Below are 21,660 nucleotides of genomic sequence, written 5' to 3' on the forward strand. Positions count from 1 at the left end.
ACAAGTTCTTCATATCACTTGTAGACTTGAGAAGCTACAACATACATTACAATGACTCCTCATTGCTAATAGGAGCGAGAAGTGAGGCTGAGAGATCAATCAATGAACTTGTATGATAAACTAAAGAACGTTTATGTTTCAGTTATATTATTTATATACCAGGTGAGTAAAAGAGATGGTAAAAGAAATAAAAGAAAAAGAAACCCAAAAATGTTTAAATCTCAATGGGGCCCTCTGCCTCTATCACTTGTGCTCTCGTGTGCTGATCCATGGCATCCTTCCTCAGACAGGGGTCTCTCACTCTCAGCGCTACTTGGTTGACTGGAATGTTGCTCACTCGTGACGCTGGAGACGCCAATTTGCTTTGAGTAACTATCTAAAGGTTGGCTGGCAGCCTCAACAAGACTCATCATGCTTAATCCTGCTACCTCCAGTTGCATGTCCTCCCGGTCAGGGTGGCAGTTCAAGTCAATTTGGCCACTGCTATTTGCAGCCTCCTCATCTTTTACTCGGATCTGACTTCTTTCGTTCTCTGAATGGTTTATTTGCAGAGATGAACCCCTCAGTGTCCCACTGGTTCCTGATTCATCAAATTGTGAATTCCCCTCCTTGAGTGAAGTCTCCATTTCACGTTCTGATAGGCGTTTCTTCTTGCGAAGCATGAGCGTTTTAAAACGGCGTTTTACAGTCAAGCAGACATTGCATGTGCATGTGGATTTATGCTTTCCCTTCCCACTTGGAGGCTGAATGCACACAATGCAAGTGCATCCTTGTCGGTGTCGAGGATGCCTAGTTGTTGTACCTGATTCCTGCAAGTCAGCCATACTATCACCCAGAACAGCAGCACTAGCCAGTGCATCCAAACCAGAAGGCTCGAGTTCTTGAGCAGACTTCTGGCTCTTCATGATTTTACGTTTCTTAAAATCTGAAATACATAGGGCATAAAGAATCAGACACGATATAATACATTTACCTAATAGACATTTTATTTCCAAAACATTTTTAGTTTCAAATGACAGCTCAATGAAATGCAGTAAAAGAAGGGGAAAATTAACAACATGGTGAATATCGACATCACAACCATTCCACTGATTTACAACGAGTCTGATGTCAAGGGTAATCTGCAATAAGACTATCTGCCTCTACACTTCTCGCATCTCAACTTACAAAATCAAGTCAGTCACCTAAGGCGTTCACTCTCAACAAACCTCAGTTACTGGAAACACACACCACAGAAATTTCATCCAGCTATTATGCAATGTCTACATTCAGGTGCGACTAAATGCAGCTAAAACTACTATGAAAATACACTGAAGCATTTAATTAAGATATATGAAGACAATCTTATTGATATTCCTTGCCCAAATTTTGATAAAATAACCTAAATGCAACAGCATTCCTTGCCAGATTTCACCACCCATCTAGACATGTTAACATTACAAAATATGCACCTACTGAATTATATAGGTTCTCCTTAATTTAAATGAGCCAAAAGCTTGTGTGGATGACTAGAAGGCTTGATTGGTACCTTTACTCGCTCTTAGAAGATTCTCCTGTTCCTTTGTGTTCATCTCTTCCGGTGCAGAACATGTACACCTTGAAGTACAAGGTTAGAAGTGTTATATAATCTCCTTCAAGTTGTGGTAATTATACTTGCATAGAAAACCAATAAACCGCTGGAAAAGAGAAACAATCAGACAAATATTGCACCTGCTCAAATCCCAAATATTATCTGAACAAGTCCACTTTGGAGGAAGAAGAACATCCACAGGCAACTTCCGCCACTTTGAGCAATCATCACACTGAGCCCATTGTTTCTGTTCCCTGGATTATAACGGTCTAATCAGCAATAATTGATGACTTGTTTCTGTTCCCTACGTGTTTACATTCATAAATTGGCCACAAATCCTTGAAGCTAGATCGAGACTCAACAACAAGCTTTCAATAACATTACAATAACACTTGATGACTTGGATAAGCCTAATGAAGAGTTCATAAGCCAAATTTAATAAAATATCAATACTTATTGACAGTCCAACTCTTCCATCATTCGTATATACAAATTCATGAACATAAACCTTACCCCGTTGGTCGGACAGTGAATATAGTTCTCTTGCCAAAAACTGGAGGTTCCTGAACAATTTTACGACAGGGTCATGATAAAATCAGATGAATAATGAACATATATCATTTACAGGCAAACCAACACAAAGAAGCCTTGGTTTCGAAAAAGAACAGAAATCGTACATCATACTCCTCAAATTCATGGTCATCGATTGTGACAATGGTGGGATTTGCACTTGGTGGAGGCCGGAGTAGATCTTGAGCTTCTTCCCATGTGAGTCTTAACTCCAAAGCATCTTCACTATGCATGAGCAACCTCTTATTTTTAGACCCAATGTTTCGAGTCCCCTTCTTGTCCATGGTTGACATCGGTTGTTGTCCTGAAGTCATCCTACCCCCAAAATTTTCGATTTTATGCAAACTAATATCTCCAGCTACAACAAAAATGGTCACAGAACAAATAGATGAGGTTGCATCCTAGGAAAATTAGTTCAAAGGTGGTGGTTTCTGTGATGGTGTTCCATATTCCTTTTAGTTGTTTAAGGTGTCTTAGCACTGGGTTTATGTATTTTTGTAGTCAGATTTTAAGTACTGTGAATCTGTAACTACACTATAGGGTGGAAATTTCGGATAATTAACTGGACATCTTTTAGGGTTCAATTTGAAGGTTGAAATAGATCCATTCAACTATGTATAGAGATAAAAAGTGATATTTTTTCCCTGAATAAAATAAGGGGCAATGAACAACCTCTTAAAGGCAAATTCTGAAAGACCCCAGAGAATGAGGCGTCACCCGAATGAGAGCCATTAGGAAGTGTAGAGATCTTGGCATCCTGTTCACTTCACCTTTTCATCAATCCACTAAAACAAAAAAGCATGATGATAAGAAAAGGCAAAGATTAACGATAATGAGTGAAAAACTTAACCTGTGTATCAGAAGAATTTGTTGCTTTTCGAAATCCCATGACTAATTGGCCTCCAGGATCTATCCGACTAAAGGTAACTGCATTAATATATAAAATTTGATAAGAATCAATTTTTCTCTCCTATGAACTTCAGATATTTACATCTACAAGTCATATCCTTCAAATTTGAATCCACAATTCCAAGCCAATAAATATGCAGTACGAATGCTTTTGAGAAAATGATTTCACTTTAATCATAAAGAATTATAAGGCATAAATAAGGGTGTCAATTTTTTCCCCGGAGCCAAAATCCAATTTTTGAACAGACTGGAACAAAGAAATTTTCTAACCTCAATTGAATTTAAAGAACAAGGCAGAAATGCATTCCCGACATTTAACTACGATTTTTTCCAGGAAGGGGAGTTTTCTAGGGGTGAAGGGGACAAGCGTGCACAGTAACTCATAGAGGAAAGTTAGAACCTAAAGGATTCAAAATATTAACCACTTAAGAAGGGAAAATATTCGTTAGAACACAAAATCTAGATAATACATAAACAAGAGAGGTGGCTCAAAATGATCATACCCTACTTCCCAAATTTTTTTTACTGATATTACTGGTCAAATCACTTTGGTTCATGATGTGATGATTATACTCGCAGGAAACTCCCCTTCTTAAAAAAAAAAAAAACAAGAAACAGAACATTTTACTGATAAAATGAGAAGTGGCTGATACTCAAAGGAAACCTCCACAAGGGAAGGAAGAGAAAAAAACAATCAAAACAGAAAAATTACAATGGAAAAAACACAAGCCAAAAAAAGACATAAATCTGAATAGAATAATTAACAAATATGGAAAGAGAACACCATCAAGAATCCATGAGATGAGCCGAGGCAAAATGATATAACCAAGAAGGTTCTTTGATAAGAAATGTCCTTTGAATTCTTTCAAACCAAAGATCCGAAAGGCATTGATAACAAAGATCCACATTCAGTAAGCAGCAGAAAAGGATATTCCAAGATGATAAACAAACTCAGAAACTGAAACTTCAAAGGAATTTAAAAAAAAAAAAAAAAAAAACCTAGAATAATGCCAAAAAGAATCCTGCTTCCAATGCCTAGACTGAAGGCTGCAAAAAAATTCACCTGATTCCAAACCTTAGAGCCATGAAAACTCTTAAAAACTAAACACCAAAAAGAATCTTGATGCTTGATAAAACTCCAGCCCAAATTTGCAACTAGAGCCATAATTCTAATCTTAAAACCACCAAATCCGAGACCTCCATCAATTTGAACTTNACTTGATTCTTTGATAAAACTCCAGCCCAAATTTGCAACTAGAGCCATAATTCTAATCTTAAAACCACCAAATCCGAGACCTCCATCAATTTGAACTTTATAAACCAAATTCCATCTCACCAAGAGATCGAAATTTCCCAATATATCCTCCTCCACATGATAAGAACTTCTCAAATTCTTTGGAACTTATCAAAAGATCCATTAAGCTTTTAATGAAGGGGACAATTGAGGATTTGTCCGTAAATGAATTCCACAAGTTGCAATTAGAGAAGAAAACCTGGTCAGGACAGAAGGGGAAATTAATTCTATGCTTCTTTAACCAAATCAACACTGATATTTTCCATAAAAAGATTATCAAAAGCTCAGACAAAGAATCTATTTGTAATGTCTTCATCTTTCTAGATTCCAATTGAAGATTTTGTTTGGAAATAGGAACAGTCTCTCCACTACTCACACTAACAACCGAATCTGAGTCAATAGGTGAGTACAAAATGGTTTGGAGAACTTTATATACCTCAGATGAGAACACCTTTGGTCAAGATGACTTCTGAGTCAATAGGTGAGTACAAAATGGTTTAGAGAACTTTATATACCTCAGATGAGAACACCTTCTGTCGAGATGACTTTAGAATTCTGAACATGTTATGACTGAAAATATTAATTGGTCGAGCCTTCAACTGGTTAGAATCTGATGGAGGTAAAGAAGTGGCACGCAGGTGCAAACAAGATTCCTCTAAAGAGTCTGAATTTAAAATGGATTGTTCAAAAAATGATGGGCAGTGATTGGCATTACCAAGCTTCCGAGTGTAATAAAGGGGCATGGTTCAATAAAATTTGTGGTCTTTCTTACTTGTAAGAGAAACTGAAAGATTTGGAATCAGAGAAGTAACGTTCGAAAAGTCCTTCATTGCTTGATGAGAGAATGGAGGGTAGTGCCAACTCAACAACATTTTAAAAGGTTATTCCATATCCTATGAGAGAACGACATTTTTGTTAAATGCCTCAGACTCGGGAGCTTCTTTATTAATATCGAGGGAATTAATTTCTTGAATGAAATCAGCACAGCCAACCCCGTTTAAAACTATGTTCCCAAGCAATACCAAGAAATTTCTTGTGAGTAGCAAAGACTCACAAATAAAAATATTTACCAAGGACAACTCATAAATATAGCCCTGTAACTTTGACTAAAACAATTTTAGCCATTCTGCTAAGCACCAAGTTAATTGTAAAATAGACTAATGTATTTTGTAGCTTGATAATCCAATGAAAACAAGTCATAGGCTGGATTTGGGAGTACTTTTGGAAGGGTATTAAAGGCAATTTTCAAGATTTTTATAGTATTCAATTAGATAATTAAAAGTAATTTTGAATACCCTAAAATACATAAAGAAAAACACTTTAAAGTTCTAAATATTTCACTTAAAATCGCTTTTATGAAAAGGTGTCCCAAACTCACTAACAACTGTACAACGTTTCTTTAGTCAGTAATATTCTAGAAAAATGATTTTTCATTCTATAAGATGATAGTAGTACATTTTGGAATGCTTTGGGACCCTTCTAAAGACACTTTTACAAGCCAAAGATATTTTTCATCATGTTTGGTGGTTGAACAAAAACAAAAGAACTTGAAATTTCAAAAACACTTCTTACAACTTCAAGAGCGTGAGATGAGTGTTTCTCACCAAAGTACTCAAGGGACATGCTTTTACTCTTAAGAAAATTCCCAATATCACCATACACCTTGAGATGTAATAGAAAGATTACCAGTATCACCAGCTTGTAATTGCATGGACTGTATGCAAGGGGTAACGCCCTCCAAAACATACATTCTGCTGTTGTTGTTTGGCCAAAATCTGAACTGAAACGTCCATTCATTCCCCTTCACATCTTGAATCCTAACAGGGAGACCCTCTGATTGAGAGATAGGGGGAAAATATGCCTGCATGCAGTTTAATTTAAGAATGATCTATATTATACCAGGGAATACCCAATAAAATAGTAGGTATCTTGCAACTGTAGGGATTTTTTACTGCACTGAAGGGAGTATAAATGGGACTAAAGACGAGATTGTACTTCGTGCCAAGCCCGTTTTTATAAATTAAATAATTTTAGAACAAAATTTATTTTCGAAATTAAATAATGACGTATTAAAATATGGAAAGTTTATAAATTTTAAACAATAAAATGAAATCTAACCAATAAATAATTATAAAATTATAATAATTAAATAGTTTATTTTAATAAAAGTCATATGTATTTTTCAACCCATAAAATAACTACCAATATTTATATAAAATAATAATTTAAAATATATATATATATATATATATATAACAACCTTCCACAGTTATAATAATTATGGTTGACTATTTAAAAGGGGTTGACCGTTTAATATACCATGGTGTAATTTGGTAGTTGTAATGGGAGGAAAATAGGTTTCTTTATTTGCAAATATAACCATTTTTAAAATGGTTTGCAAATATGGAAAATTATTTAAATTATTTGTTTTTTTTTTTTTAATTTTTTCGTATCTATTTTCTTCGAACATGGTACTTTCATTTGGAATACGATACTTTGGTATTACGGGCCTTCAAATCTTTTGGATAAGCTATAGTCATACATGTAATAGGTTATCTGGTCTCCCGATCTTAAAGATGAAAACAAATTATGCAACATCTACATCAAGAAAGTTCGATTAGTTCGATCCTTTGTAGGAACTAGCAACCATATGATTTGACCTGTATTGAATGTCGGGTCGCTCATAAAGAATTCGATCTTTGCTCGAGATGAATGTTGGCTGCAAAATTTCTATGAAAAAAATAGAGAGGGTATAGGTAGACATAAGAAAATAAGGAACCACTAGTGACTAAAACTCAGATTAATGCTCGATTTGAAAATGTGCCATGTTTTTTTTTTAAAAAGGGAATCTTAATTTAATAATACATTAACATTTTAATTATCTTAGGGAGGGAATAATTGAAAATTTTAAATGTTTAAAAACCTTAACATTAACTATTATTAACAATGTCAAATGATTAAGGTCTCCAAATACTATTTAATGATAATAATAATGATAAGAATAACAAAAAATGTTGTTGCACATGATTTTGAATAAACAACCCGTTCGTTGATCGAGTCCCATGAACTTAGCCATCGAAAACATTAGATTTAAGACGTGGTAGACAACACAATTTATGGTTATATACAAAATGAGCCGTGTTCATGGATTGGATCCCGTTGAACTTTTTTCAATCTAAACAGCTTTATTTTACTAAATAATCAACTCAATCCAACGGTTAGGTCGAACAGCTTTATTTTACTAAATAATCAACTCAATCCAACGGTTAGGTCGGGTTGTTCATGTCATCTATTCAAATTTTTATTTTTAATAAAAGTAAAATGTATTAATATACACACAAATACGTACATTTATAAAATTATTAAAAGTTGTTGGAGAATAAATAATATAAAATAAGTATAAAGTTAAATAAAATTAAAATAAATATAAAAAAATGTATTTTTTAAATTAATAATATATTCGACTTATTTCAATCCATTTCGAACTAATTGTACTCATAAACTTTTTTCATTTATTTGAGCCGACCTCACTCCAAATAAACTGATAGCTCTATCCGTACGAATTAAGTTGAGTTGATCAAGTTCTCGAGTCACCTAATTTAAAAAGTTGTATTGTTCGTGCAAGTAAGAGATTTAGCCGAATTAAGGAGATTGAAAATGAAATTTCATACAAATTTGCATAATATTGCTTCAGATCACACATAGTTTATGCATTTCTTGATTAAAAAGAAAGAGAGACATCTTCGTTTCATCTGAACCTGCTTGCTCTGATCATAACATCTTCAACTCAATGCCTTGCAGGAGATGAAGAAATTTAGAACTCAAAAAGACCTTGGCTTTGCCACAATAGTGGAGTGGTTCAATATTTGCAAGCTGAACTGTCCAGGCTTTTCAGTGGTATCAATCTTGGACTGTCCAGGAGGAGGCAGCAGCTCAAAGTTCTGAATGAGACGACCCAAAGTAATGGCGACAATGGGCAAGGCAAGGACGATCCCCGGGCAACTCCTCCTCCCGGCGCCGAAGGGAAGGTATCTGAAGTCGTTCCCGCTAGGCTCCACGTCGGCCTCCTCCTCTAAGAACCTCTCGGGTCGGAATTCATGGGGTTTGTTCCAGTGGTCAGGGTTGTTGGCCAGCCACCATGCGTTCACAAGAATCTTGCTCTCTGCAGGGATGTCATAACCAGCCAACTTGGCGTCTAGGAGGTTCATGTGAGGCACTAGGAGAGGAATGGCCATTCTTAGCCGCATGGTCTCTTTGATAACAGCCTGCAAGTAAGGCAGATTGCGAATGTCGGGCTCTGTAATTTGAACGCCATGTCCAAGCACCGAATCGAGCTCATCCTTCAGCTTTTTCTGGATGTTGGGGTGGTTCACGAGCTCAGCAATTGCCCACTCCATCGACCACAATGTTGTTTCGATTGCTAAATGTTCAAACATCAGCAACATGCTAATTTAGCTAATCTCAGAACATAAGAATATCACTCTAAGACATGAACAGATCATATTTACCGGCAACATTGATGTTCTCAACAATGAAGAGAACATTAGCTTCGGTGATTTCACCATTCTCTTGAGCCTCCACGATATGATCAATGGCACATTTGACACTATCCTCCTTGTTGCTCATCGTGCTTGTAAGTCTCCTGTATGTTATGCCATTGTAAGCTTTAGTAGTAGCAGAAGGAGCAAATTAAGCAAAAAAGGCAAACATTGTTACTTATTATTACCTCCTCTCATCGACAAAATTGTCCTTGAAGAGCTTGAGCCTCCTCTCCTTGACGTCCTTACACACATTCAAATACCCTCTCAAGAAAGGCCTCAGTATGGGGATGAAATCGCCGTAGTTGTATTCAAAGCTCTGAGATAACCGACTCCTCTCGGCGTTTATAAGCTTGAGTTTGTTGAAGAGAGGGTCCTCCATGCTGTCGAATCTCCTGTCGAACATAATCCTATACATATTGTTATACATAAGAAGCTGCAGGCGCCTTCTCAGAACCACCCCACTGGTGGAAGCTTTTGGATCGTTCTTGAGATCCTCCACAACTCTGGAAGCCTCCTCCTCCCAACCGAGCCTGTTCTGCTGCACCACCTTGTTTGTGAAAAAGGGGACAGTCATGATTCGTCTCATTTTCCTCCAGTGCTCGCCATAAACTGTGAACACCATGTCCTGACCCTTGTCAGTGAATATATCGAACACCACGTTCCTAGTCCTGGATCCGAATTCAACTCCCTGGGTATGCAGCACTTCCTTAGCCAGCTCTGGTGAAGAAACAACCACCAGGTTCCGCTGTCCCATTCTGAGCAACAGTATGTCACCGAACTTCTTGGCCATCTCCGTCAGGTTGCGGTGGTTCAAGTCATCACCCACCTGCAGCCAATTTCCAAATATGGGTATGGGGATGGGACCTGGTGGGAGTTTAAAACGTTTACCCCTGAGCTTGGATATGGTAATAGCAACAACCATGGCCACAAACAGCCCCAGCAGAGCCTTCTCCAAAAGGAGAAGATCCATGGTATTGAACTCCTCTTTAAAATTGAAGCAGATGATGTATAAGCTCTTGCTCTGGCGCTCACTTATATAATCTCAAAAGTCAAAACTTCTGGTAGTGGATTTGTTGGCCATGATATGGGGGTAGGTGAAGTTTGGATTTCAAACTATCTCCACGACCCATTCTCCCTTGAAGAAAAGATGATTAGATAATATTATACATAATCAAGTTGTCTGTTCATCCATCCCAGAAGCTATCAAAATAAAGAAAATATAACATTGAAATTTGCATCACATTAGTACCGGAGAAGTAGGACAACTGGAGACGCTTGATCTGACAAGAAAATATTAAAAGATGGGCAATCATGGGCCATGAGATTGTAAAATATAACATTGGGCATTACATGAAACCAACATGCCTAATATTTAATACAAAAATAAATATAAAGGTCAAAGCTGCTTAATTCATCAAAGTTATCGATGTGATTGTGTGACGGTGAAGGAAGCCTTATGACTTTTGGAACATAGACTATTATGATCAAATATGGATTAATTAAGCGTACGGTAGGTAAGAGAGTATAGATGAGACAAAATGATATAATCCAAACCAGTCATGGAGGGAGAGAGTGAGAGTTGTCTCATCTTTTCTTCACCAACACCTTCAATAAAATAACTCATAAGTATTAAGGATATGAATAAACAAACAAGTACAATAAAGCCTTCATCTTCAGATCCGAATGAAATCCAGATCCTATGCGAGACAGAAAGAGATTGTAACCAATCATTAATCCTTATATGGCAACACTTGAACAGGTCAACACTTGAACAGGAGAGACTTATCGTATTCATAATCCTGCTTTAAGTAAACATAAAAGAGCAACAGGTAGACCTTGGACAAAGCTTAATAATCAACGATGATGTCAGTTAAAATGCTTCAATCCTTGCATCTTATACACAACAAAAGACAGGCCCAAGAATATGGAGCACATTTGATTGGCCGGGTTCACATTCATCTTCGATAGACGTTAAAAGATCAAAGATTAGTGAGGAGAGAAAGCAGCTCTATAATTCAGCCTACAGAGTGCTAAAGTAAGGCGTTTGGCCTCTCGACACTGGACCATTCATGAATTATGTCAGAGCTGTGAAATCAAAACCTAGGACATTCTGCACAAGAGTACTCGATCAGTGAGCTATTACACACTCTTTCAAGAGTGACCATCGACAGCTAGTCGTTGGACAAGCACCCATTTATTGTTACTCTAAACAACTACATATACATCATTATTTTAACAAACAGAACTGTATTATGTTCCAATCCACGGTCAACTGTTGCAGACTCTCTATTAACTGATTGTTTCATCCCAAAAACAGGCCAACAACTCTTCAAGAGCCAATATTAACAATTTCTAAATATGATACTAGAGCGATGACTTGCCTTAAGATGCGGACATGAGAGCACGCTTTTGACCGATAAAAACTTCTTTAAGCATATGATATTCACTCCTGTAATGCTCAATCGAAAAACATAGCTGCCTTATAGCCTCTCTTTTTTCCTCTGCTCCTTCCATTATTAGTACTCTTTGCCTCTCGACCTTCCCTTCTAGTTCCTTCTCTCTTAATCTTAACTCCTCTGCCCTCCTATTTGCTTTTTCAACACCTGATACAAGTTCCACACGTTCCCTTTCCAATTTTTGCACATGCTCGTTTATTTTGGTTACCTGGTTGTCTTTAGAGCTCAAATTCTCTTTCAAAGTAATAACTTCGGAATGGAGCTGATCTCTTTCAGATTGGAAGCCATCAAGGCCACTTTTAAGATTCTCAATGCATTCTACTTTGTTAACAATGGTCGTTTCCAACAGCTGAATCTCACGATTAAGTCTCTCCTCCAAAACCACCTTTTCCCTCTTGACTTTTCTGATCTCATCCTCCAAAAGACGAGTTTGATGTTCCCATTTTCTTAGTTGTTCCATCAACAGAGCTCGTTCCTCAAGTAGCCGAGATATTTCAGCCTTAATCTGTGTTTTCTCTGGAAAAATTTTCTGCTCAGCATCAGATACTGCTAAATTTAAATCTCTGATCTCATGATCTCGATCTGATAAACTAGCTTTCAACCTCACAATTCTTTCTTGGAGTTTGGAGACCTCTCTTTTCTCTGTAGTCAGCTTGGCCTTCCACGTGGCAGTATCTTTTCGAGCAGCTTCAAGCTCATCCTGCAAATGGCAGATTTTCTCGGGTGACCTATTATTCTCATGTTGAAGTTTCAATTTACAAAGTTCTTTCTGCGAGTTCTCAAGTCTTTCCTTTGTAATTTTTAGCTCTTCCACCAATCCCTGAACGTTAATCACTTGGTCATCTTCCAAACCTTTACGATGTTCTTCAACCTCTGATTCCAGATTAATGACCAAGGGAACCTCATCCTCATGCCTCTTGGTATCTGGCATTGTAGCAGATACAGACTCAGCCTTCAAATCTTTGGTCAATTCTGATTGCTCGTATTTCAGGAGCTTATTTTTCAACCTCATGATCTGGATGTCTGAAATTCGCAGCTTCTCATTTGCATTCCTTAATTCTTCCTCTCTATTTCTAGCAAAAGCATCATCAGAATTTTCATCTGTTAACCCCTTGAATGGAAATGAACTTTCTGCATTTTCCTCCTTCATGCGGATCTTTTCTCTGGCCTCACGAAGCTCAATCTCCAATTCAATCATCTTCCTGTTCAGTCCTTGATCACCACCTGCATAATTGTACACCGAGGAATCATCGGAATCAGGTTCAGATTCTGTTAAGGATGATGATTCATCTCCTTCCTTTTGGCAAATATCATTGCTCCCACCAGATCCAAGGAAGAAATCAAAACCAGCAGCTCGTGGCCCAGATCTACGACGTCCAAGCCTTTGATCAGGAGAGGGCCATGTAGAGGATGGCTCAGAGGGCAGGTCACAAATACCAGAGCCCTGGGATTGTAGATCTGAAGGAATATTTTTTCGCAGCTCTCCTGTCACATGATCATAACGCTCAGCAAGGGAACGATACATGCGATAGAACTCCTCAACATGAGAGATCAACACTGGCCTCTTCTGATAATACATCTCAGCCTTCTTGGCAAATGAATCTGCATCCTCTTCTATTAGCTTCAACATACGTTTGATGCTGCGGTCCATCTCTACCATAAGGGATCGTTTTGTCAATTTTTTGATTGGCATTTTGATGAAAAATTAACATTGGCTTTCACCTATTGTTGAATTGCAGTAATAAAATTGGAGCATACAGGAACTAATTCCATGCAAACGTTTGGGCAGTTGAAACACAGGTACCATAAGATTCATGCAGAAAGAAGGAAGAAGCTAAAATTTTGCAACTGCTGCCTATATTCCCAAATTTAACCCCACCCCTTTTAGAATATCAACTTAGAGCCCTGTTGAATAAAAGGAAAAGATTCTAGCATAAAGGAAACAGATGTCACGTCACTAGAGAATTGGAGAACAATTTCCTTAGTCGTTATTTGGCAAGACGAGGAGGGGATATTTGAGTGGGTTAAGATTACAAGAAACCGCATAAAGCCAATTATAGTAAAAGAAAGGTATGCCATAAAAAGATCCTCTAAATATTGGAGAACTACCAATGCACCTAATAATACCTTCATCTTTTCTAGCACTCCCAGAGAAAAGGAACACAAAAGATCGAAGTACTATCCTAAAACAAACGTTCCCTATCTGTGCAAGCCAGCATAAAGCAATTTGGGAATTGGAAGCCACTGTCAGGGCATGTTAAATATGTAGTTCACCAATGTTTCATACTCTAAAAGTGACATTTATAATCATAATTTAAAACTACATAAACAATATTATTAACACAATACATGGAAAAGCAAATTGAAGTGTTGTAAAGTTATCAGACGATTGCTTAAGCCGGCATTGATACTATGAATTAGCAATCACTCGATGCCTACAACAGAATTAAGCAGAGAGGAGAAAATTAGTAACAAACCCTCGAGATTCTCCGTGAGCCATCTAGAGTTTCTGGGGCTGAGGTGACTATCCCACCACCAAGAATGAGACTTCCCAGACCCCAACCTCTTCAATTGCCTGTCACTCGGAGACTGAGAACAAGAAAAACACATACACAGCACAGTGAGAGAGAAGCGCGAAAAAAGCAGTCGCCAGTTCATCGAGATGTTAATAAACCAAAACAAAAAACAAAAAACAATCGAATAGACTGTAAAATGGGANACGAAAAAAGCAGTCGCAGTTCATCGAGATGTTAATAAACCAAAACAAAAAACAAAAAACAAAAAACAATCGAATAGACTGTAAAATGGGATCATAATGATGAAGCAGGCAAAGAAGAGGAGTGGCAAAAGCAACGCATACCACTGAGTTAGCCATTGAGCCGAAGAAATCCTGGAGTTCGGAGTACGTTCACCAGAGAGAAGATCCCTACAATCTGATACTGAAATCGAAACTCAAACTTTAAAAACTACGATCAGAACACAGCCAATTTACATTCCGAACAAAAACGAAACGAAATCGGCCATCGATGGAGGAATGCAGGTAGAAAGAAAAGGGATTTTAGGCGCATTAAACAGGAATTTGGTTTGTTTGTTAGCGACGGGGATTCAAAATCGAGGCGCGGAAATGGAGGTTTGAAAGTAACAAATATGATCAGTTTCAGCAGTTTGCAGTGGTGTGTTGGTGTAGTCGGTGGGGCTGGGCGCGGCTTTGAACAAGGTTAAATGACCATATTGCCCTTCCCTTATTCACATCACATGCTTTCTTTCCACGAAACCAGGATTCCACGCAACCGGGATTTAACTCGGAATCAATAATGTCAAGTCAAGGATGAACATTGGGTGATGGTTATTTATGAATTTATGAGCTTGACTTAACTTTACTTATTGTCGAATTAAATACGAGTTCGTAATAATTTATCGAATAATTTCGTTTTTGGTTAAGTTTTTCGGTCACATATCATCCTAGTAAAACACAAAGTAACTCGTAGATTGAATATCGTCTAGAGAAGAACGTAGGATCGTTGTTGATATCTATGTATCAATGGGCTTCAGTCAATTAAATAGTTTTCTTATTAAGGGGACGGATCCGAACTACCCAACCTAAACTAATTTGGGTTGGTTGAATTCGAGTCGATATTTTTTGGTCGGGTCAATAAGACAAACTCAAAATAAAGTTTACAACCCAACCCAACTTGTAATCGATGTTAGTGATAGATTCTTTGAAACAATTAAAAAAAGAAAAGAATAACCCGATAACTCAGCTCAACAATAGAAGGTTGAGTAGTAAACTCTATTTGGATTGCTTAGATCACTAATTCAACAAATTCAAAAGTTCGAGCGGATTAAAAAGATCTTTTCAACACTAAATCCAATCAAAAGTTCACTAAAGACGTCGACGTGAGTTTTATCTCGACAAGATTATTTTAAATAAAAATAGAAAAGTCATCTATAAAACTCAGGCATGTGAAATAAAAATCTAATCAGGTGTCATATTCAATGCTTGGCTCCATGTGTCAGCAATTACCATATTGTCAACTAAACTCATTATTAAGGGATGTAAACGGTAAAGTAAAATAACATTCATTATGTGAGATCCCAATTACAATATCACAATTAAGTTTTTAATTAGAGGTTTGGTGAGATCTTACGTTAGTTGGAAAGGAGAAAGAAACATTGTGAAAACCTCTCCTTAGTAGATGCGTTTTAAAACCGTGAAGCTATCGACGATATGTAACAGAAGCTATCGACGATATGTAACAGTCCAAAACGAACAATATTTGCAGTGAACTTGGGCTATTACAAATGGTATCAGAGCCAGACACTGAATGATATGCCAACAAGGACGCTGGGTCTTCAAATGAGTGAATTGTGAGATCTCACATTTAGTGGAGAGAAGAATGAAACATTCCTTATAAAGGTGCGAAAACTTCTTCCTAGTAGACACGTTTTAAAATCGTGAGGCTGACGGCGATACGTAATGGGCCAAAGCGGACAATATCTACTAACGGTGAACTTGGGCTGTTACATCTAAGTGTCAAAAACATCATGCTACGATATAGCAAGTAAAAATCATGTCCCAGCGTTCCTCCGGCTAACAGGAGCAACAAAACCAGCTTGGAGCAACTGGTCGTCCAGAACCACACTGTAAATCACACAAAGCACCATAAGCCTTAAACCATGAACACAAGAAAGAATGAGAAAGCTTGTAAGATGGAATAGAACACCAAAAGTCTTCTCATATTCCTGAATGTGAAAAGGAACTAAATAATTAGCTAATTGTCTTTCGAGAACATGCAAAAGTCAATTTCGAGAACATGCAAAAGTCAAATCTTCTGCTGTCTTTCACGAAGAAGCGCAAGGTCAATAAAGATATAAAATAATTTAAGGATATTTGTAGGCTTTCATCAGACTTAATCCTTACGACGGTTTCGTAAGTTATATACTCATGTACTAACGTTAATGTTAGGCAATATCATGAGATGTAGTCTGTGCTAGCCCTACAAGGCTCATGCATATCCTAACCCCATACACTCCACTCTAGGGTGTATACTTAAACCCCTCAAGGCCATAATGTAGGGTTTTTCAGATATGTTTAGCTCCATGTTTTTCGTTTTTCAAAGTTTATCATCAACATTTTGTTTTGAGCGTGAGTCAAATTGCCCTTGTAACAGGCTTTGGGGTAAGTCTCGTCTGTATGGAGTAAGTTGTGCTCTATAAACAGACAAGTACTGAGACCGTATGTCCTCCATATGTATCTGTCTATTGGGTACTCCCCAATAATATACCAAATACGACTTATGCGACCCTCTATCAGTGACCACTAAACTCTTTGTACCACGTAGACCTCTAGGAAAGTTCACAGTTAGGGGTTACTTTCCAATCGTCCCTACTTGATACTTAGTCAACCCAAAATGCGTGTGAGGCCTAAACGTAAAGTCTATGACTAAGGAAATGTAAAACAGCAGCTCATGTTCATCCATATATCATTCCAAACTTCCTAGGGCACATAGCGAATATCCAAAGCATTAACAGGGCATACGTGGGTGTCTAACCCCTATAACATGCATCTATGAGTATATCATACATATGTTGATGTCTAACATGCTCAATCAAACGATTAACCATCATGCAATACATGTCAAAATCCTAAAAATATCGTCAGGACTAATCAGAGTTCTCAAACGTGAAGCAGAAGCTGTAAAACATAATATCGTGCTAAACTGAAAAATTACCAAGTTCCTAGGCTTAGCTAACATATTTATTGGTTAATTAGGCCTAAAAGCATGCCTTCTAATTAGTAGCCTAATATCCTAATCGACCTTTAGAAGTATTGCTTGAAAAATAATCCATGTGACAACTTACTTGGATGTCGACTTCCCGAGCTCGATTACAGTCTTCAGAAAATTCAAAATTTCCTAAAGTTCCTCCATTCATGAATCATGTCAGTTTCTTCTTCTTCTCTTCTGTTATTTATTTATTTTTGTTGTACAAATGTGGATATTAAATATGTATAGTTTATCATGAGGGCACTTACTGACATATCGACGCAGAATTCATTCAAAGTTCTTCGGTGCAACCCTTCCTTTAACAACTAATCTCTGCTGTCCATCAAGAGATCCACTGGTTCCCAGTTCGGCCAATAAGAAAGCCATTATATGGTCTGGCTGCCGATGCATCCTATTTGATTTTCATTTGTAGAGAGAGTCCAGTTCCACAGATAAGCAAATAGTTCAATTTAAACCAATACTTGAACAAGACAACGTTGTTTTTCAAAGCATGGAATACCATATTCATAATTCTGATTTAAATAAAGATAAAAGAGCAGCAGGTAGGCGTTGGACAAAGCTTCAATAACCAACAATGCTGCCAGTTAAAATGCTTCAATCTATAACTCAGCTTGTAAAGCTCTAAAGTAAGGAGTTCGACTCTTGACACTGGACCATGTGAAAACAAAACGTAGGACATTCGGCGCAAGGGCGCTCGATCAATGAGCTATTATGCACTTTCTTTCTAGGGTGACCATCTACAGCTAGCCATTGGACAAGCACCCATTTATTGTTACTCTAAACAATTACATACACATCATTTTTTAACAAACAGATAACCTATCATGATCCAATATACAGTTGACTGTTGCAGACTCTATATTAACAGACTTTTCAAGATTGGAATTTAACAATTTCAAAATCAAATACTAGAGTCATGACTTGCCTTGAGATGCGAACCCGAGATCCCGCTTTTGACTGATAAAAACTTCTCTAAGCATATGATATCCACTCCTGTAATGCTCAATTGAAAAACATAGTTGCCTTATAGCCTCTCTTTTTTCCTCTGCTCCTTCCATTATCACTACTCTTTGCCTCTCCACCTTCCCTTCTAGTTCCACACGTTCCCTTTCCAATTTTTGCACAAGCTTGCCTTTAGAGCTCAAATTCTCTTTTAAAGTAATAAGTTCTGCGTGGAGCTGATCTCTTTCAGATTGGAAGCCGTTGTGGCCACTTATAAGATTCTCAATCTCGCGGTTAAGTCTCTCCTTCAGATCCTCCTTTTCTGTCTTGACTTTTCTGATCTCATCCTCCAACAGAGCTTGTTCCTTAGGTGGCTGAGATATTTCAGCCGTAATCGTTACATTCTCAGGAAAAATTTTATGCTCAGCATTAGATACTGCAAGTTTAAGATCTCTAGCTTTCAACCTTGAAATTCTTTCTTGGAGCTCGGCGACCGCTCTTCTATCTGCACTCACCTTGTCCTTCCATGTGTCAGTATCTTTTCGAGCAGCTTCAAGCTCATCCGGCAAATGGCAGATTTTCTCTGGTGCTTTATTGTTCTCAAGTTCAAATTTTAATTTAGAATGTTCTTTCTGCGAGTTCTCAAGTTTTTCCTTTGTAATTCTTAGCTCTTCCACTAGAATCCCATCCTCATGCTTCTGAGTATCTGCCATTGTAGCGGACACTGACTCAGCCTGCAAATCCTTGGTCAATTCTGATAGCACATTCTTCTGGTGCTCACTTTTCAACCTCATAACTTGAATGTCTGAATTTTCATCTGTTGCCGCTTTGAATGGAAATGAACATTCTTCTGCATTATCCTCCTTCATGTGGAGCTGTTCTTTAGCCTCTCTCAGCTCATTCTCCAATTCCATCATCTTCCTGTTCAGTCCTTGTTCACCATCTGAATAATTGTACACAGAGGAATCATCAGATCCAGGTTCAGAATCTGTGAAAAAAGATGAATCATATCCTTCCTTTTGGCAAGTATCAGAGTTGCTGCCACCAGATCCAAGGAAGACATCAAAGCCAGCAGCTCGTGGCTCAGAGATAAGATCACAGATATCAGAGCCGTGGGATTGTAGATCTGAAGGGATATTTCTTCGGAGCTCTCCTGTGACATGATCATAACGCTCAACAAGGGAACGGTATGTGGTGTAGAACTCCCAAATGTAAGAGATCATCACTGGCCTCTTCTGATAATACATCTCAGCCTTCTTGGCAAATGAATCTGCATCCTCTTCTATTAGCCTCAACATATGTTTGATGCTGCGGTCCATGTCTAACATCAATAATGATCGTTTTGTCAATTTTTTGCTTAGCATTTTGATGAAAAATTTACATGGGCTTTCGCCAATCGTTGAGTTGCAATAATAAAAAATGGAGATTGTAAAACTAACGAAATAAAATTCGTGTAGATAGAAGGAAGAAGCTAAATTTTTGCAACTGCTCCCCATCTTCCCAGATTTAACCCCACCCCTTTTGAAATATGAATTGAAAATGGAGACAACGGTTGAATCACATCAAAAATACCTTTTAATTTTCAAAAAGTGTTTCAAAAACACTATTGAGCTTTCAAAATTAATACCTAAAGCTTCAAAAACACCCATTTTTTTAAATAGTTAAAAAATATCCACATTATAAGTATTATGTACGAAACTATTACTACCCTGCTTAAAAAATACTTATGATTAAAAAGTTTGGAAGTATACATAGAGGGTTTCTTTTGAACTTTTTTTCATAAAGATTAAAGGTGTACTTTTAAAATTTCATGGATATCTTTTTAAACATGGTACTATACCGAAGAGTATTTTTGAACATTTTAAAAAGCTCAAGAATATTAATGATACTTTTTAAAGTTCTTAACGGTTTCGATTCAAAATTAATGACAATGGTATTTTTTTTTTATTTTTAAGTTTAGAGATATTTTTGAACTCAATTATGAAGTTAGGGGTATTTTAATTTAGCCGAAAGAAAACACCTAATAATACCTTCGTCATTTTTAGCACTCTCAAAGAAAACGAACACAAAAGAGGGTTAGAAGCTCTATTCATATTGGTAGTTGACAAGTCCTTATTTCTATACATTTTGCATTTGTTGTACTAAAAATTTAAAACTTTAAAACTTTATTTGAATTTAAATGCCTCTCTTTTCTAATAATTATTAGTCTACTGTTTAACAATAAAATAGTTAAAGATAACAAGATGAAACGGTACAAATGTGGAAACTTTTCTAACCCAAAAAATAGAAGATTATATTAAAGATATCTTTATATAGTTACGGTTAAATTATTAAAAATACCTCTAAATGGAATTAAAGGGTATTCAAGAAATAAGGAAAAAAAATTGAAATGAAGATTTATTGAATTATTTCAAAGGGAGATGATTTATTCCGCATATAAACAATCATGTTTCTATCCTAATAAAAAAAAAAAAAATTTGAAATTTTTTTGAAAAATTTAAAGGATATCAATGAATATTTTTGAAACATGGGTTACCAGTAATATTATTTTAAAAAATAATTAAGGAGTTTTTTTTTTTTTTTTTTTTTTTAAGGTATTACAAAATTAATATAAAAGTATTTTTTTAATTTTTTTTTAGTTTAAGAGTATTTTTTATTTTTTAGTTTAAAGAAATTATTGAAAATTTAAAGGTATTTTTTTTATTAATTTAGTTCTCATTTTCTAAATATAAATAAATAATATTATATGTTAGATGAATACTACTCTCCACAATGGTATGATATTGTTCGCTTTAGCATAAGCTCTTTCATACCTTCATTTTGTGCCTTCCCAAGGCCTATCTGTTAAATTAGGGAATGTTCATAAATTTATAATCAAATAATACATTCTCTCCATTAGTACAGACTTTTAGAAAAGTCTGAAACAAAATCATGAGAGCTTATAGCGTAGAGAGTTGCATTCATCTAAGATTATGAAAAGTCCGAAACAAATTGAAATGCTGTAAAGTTATGAAACGCATCGATCGAATGACCTAAAACAGAATTGAGTAGAGAAGAGAAAAGAAGTAACTAACCCTCGAGATTCTCCCGGAGCCATCTAGAATTTTTGGGGCTGATGTGACCTTCCCACCACCATGAATGAGACTTCCTCGACTCCGCCTTCGTCAACTCACCATTGCTCGGAGGCTGAGAACAACAAAAACGCACACACGCAGCACAATGAGATAGAAGCGCTCGAATGAGGCAATCGCAGGCCATGGAATAGAATCTAAAATTAGGTCGTTTAAGTGCGAATTTCAGTCGGAGAAGAGAAATGGCGACAGGAAATCGTACCGTAGGGTTAGCCATGGAGCCGTAGAAAGCCTGGAGTTGGGCGTTCCTTCACTCGGAGAGAGGATCGCTGCAATCTGAAACTGAAACTGAAAAAATACGATCAGAAATCGAGGCGGCAGCGGCAGTGCAGGGTGTTGGTGCAAGCAGTGGGGCGGGGCGAGGATTCGACTGGTACAACTCTGGTCCACATTGCAACCTTCCCTCGTCTTCTCCTTTAATAATAACGGTATTAATTAATTAATTAATTAATTATCATTTC

At 36.9% G+C, this 21,660-nt stretch overlaps 5 protein-coding genes across 5 annotated transcripts in view; all 5 read right to left on the minus strand.

The window, feature by feature from the left end:
- Positions 1-88: 88 nt before the first annotated feature.
- Positions 89-6,210, minus strand: LOC111784865 (B3 domain-containing transcription repressor VAL1-like). The gene is made up of 8 exons (XM_023665409.1): positions 6,030-6,210; positions 2,991-3,067; positions 2,813-2,897; positions 2,248-2,498; positions 2,084-2,133; positions 1,711-1,824; positions 1,529-1,596; positions 89-925 (listed from the first exon to the last, which is right to left on the minus strand). Exons 1-8 carry the CDS (start codon positions 6,208-6,210, stop codon positions 222-224), a joined length of 1,530 nt encoding a protein of 509 aa, XP_023521177.1. The 3' UTR covers positions 89-221.
- A 1,847-nt stretch (positions 6,211-8,057) lies between these two features.
- LOC111784863 (trans-cinnamate 4-monooxygenase-like) lies at positions 8,058-9,854 on the minus strand. Its single transcript, XM_023665407.1, has 3 exons — positions 9,070-9,854; positions 8,852-8,985; positions 8,058-8,763 (listed from the first exon to the last, which is right to left on the minus strand). The coding sequence occupies exons 1-3, from the start codon at positions 9,852-9,854 to the stop codon at positions 8,165-8,167; spliced, it is 1,518 nt and encodes a 505-aa protein (XP_023521175.1). The 3' UTR covers positions 8,058-8,164.
- A 736-nt stretch (positions 9,855-10,590) lies between these two features.
- LOC111784861 (protein NETWORKED 4A-like) lies at positions 10,591-14,495 on the minus strand. Its single transcript, XM_023665406.1, has 3 exons — positions 14,201-14,495; positions 13,818-13,929; positions 10,591-12,993 (listed from the first exon to the last, which is right to left on the minus strand). The coding sequence occupies exons 1-3, from the start codon at positions 14,213-14,215 to the stop codon at positions 11,267-11,269; spliced, it is 1,854 nt and encodes a 617-aa protein (XP_023521174.1). The 5' UTR covers positions 14,216-14,495; the 3' UTR covers positions 10,591-11,266.
- Positions 14,496-15,797: 1,302 nt separating this feature from the next.
- Positions 15,798-21,660, minus strand: part of LOC111784868 (eukaryotic translation initiation factor 2 subunit beta-like) — a gene marked incomplete at its 5' end in the record, with an annotated part of 14,642 nt that continues 8,779 nt past the window's right edge. Inside the window, 2 exon segments of the mRNA XM_023665412.1 lie at positions 15,798-15,955; positions 15,957-15,982. Of these exon segments, the coding sequence (XP_023521180.1) occupies positions 15,910-15,955; positions 15,957-15,982 (72 nt within the window).
- LOC111784867 (protein NETWORKED 4A-like) lies at positions 17,403-21,591 on the minus strand. Its single transcript, XM_023665411.1, has 4 exons — positions 21,402-21,591; positions 21,143-21,254; positions 18,052-19,389; positions 17,403-17,517 (listed from the first exon to the last, which is right to left on the minus strand). The coding sequence occupies exons 1-4, from the start codon at positions 21,414-21,416 to the stop codon at positions 17,492-17,494; spliced, it is 1,491 nt and encodes a 496-aa protein (XP_023521179.1). The 5' UTR covers positions 21,417-21,591; the 3' UTR covers positions 17,403-17,491.

This window comes from Cucurbita pepo, unplaced genomic scaffold (genome assembly GCF_002806865.2).
Source record: "Cucurbita pepo subsp. pepo cultivar mu-cu-16 unplaced genomic scaffold, ASM280686v2 Cp4.1_scaffold000285, whole genome shotgun sequence".
Taxonomy (NCBI): domain Eukaryota; kingdom Viridiplantae; phylum Streptophyta; class Magnoliopsida; order Cucurbitales; family Cucurbitaceae; genus Cucurbita; species Cucurbita pepo.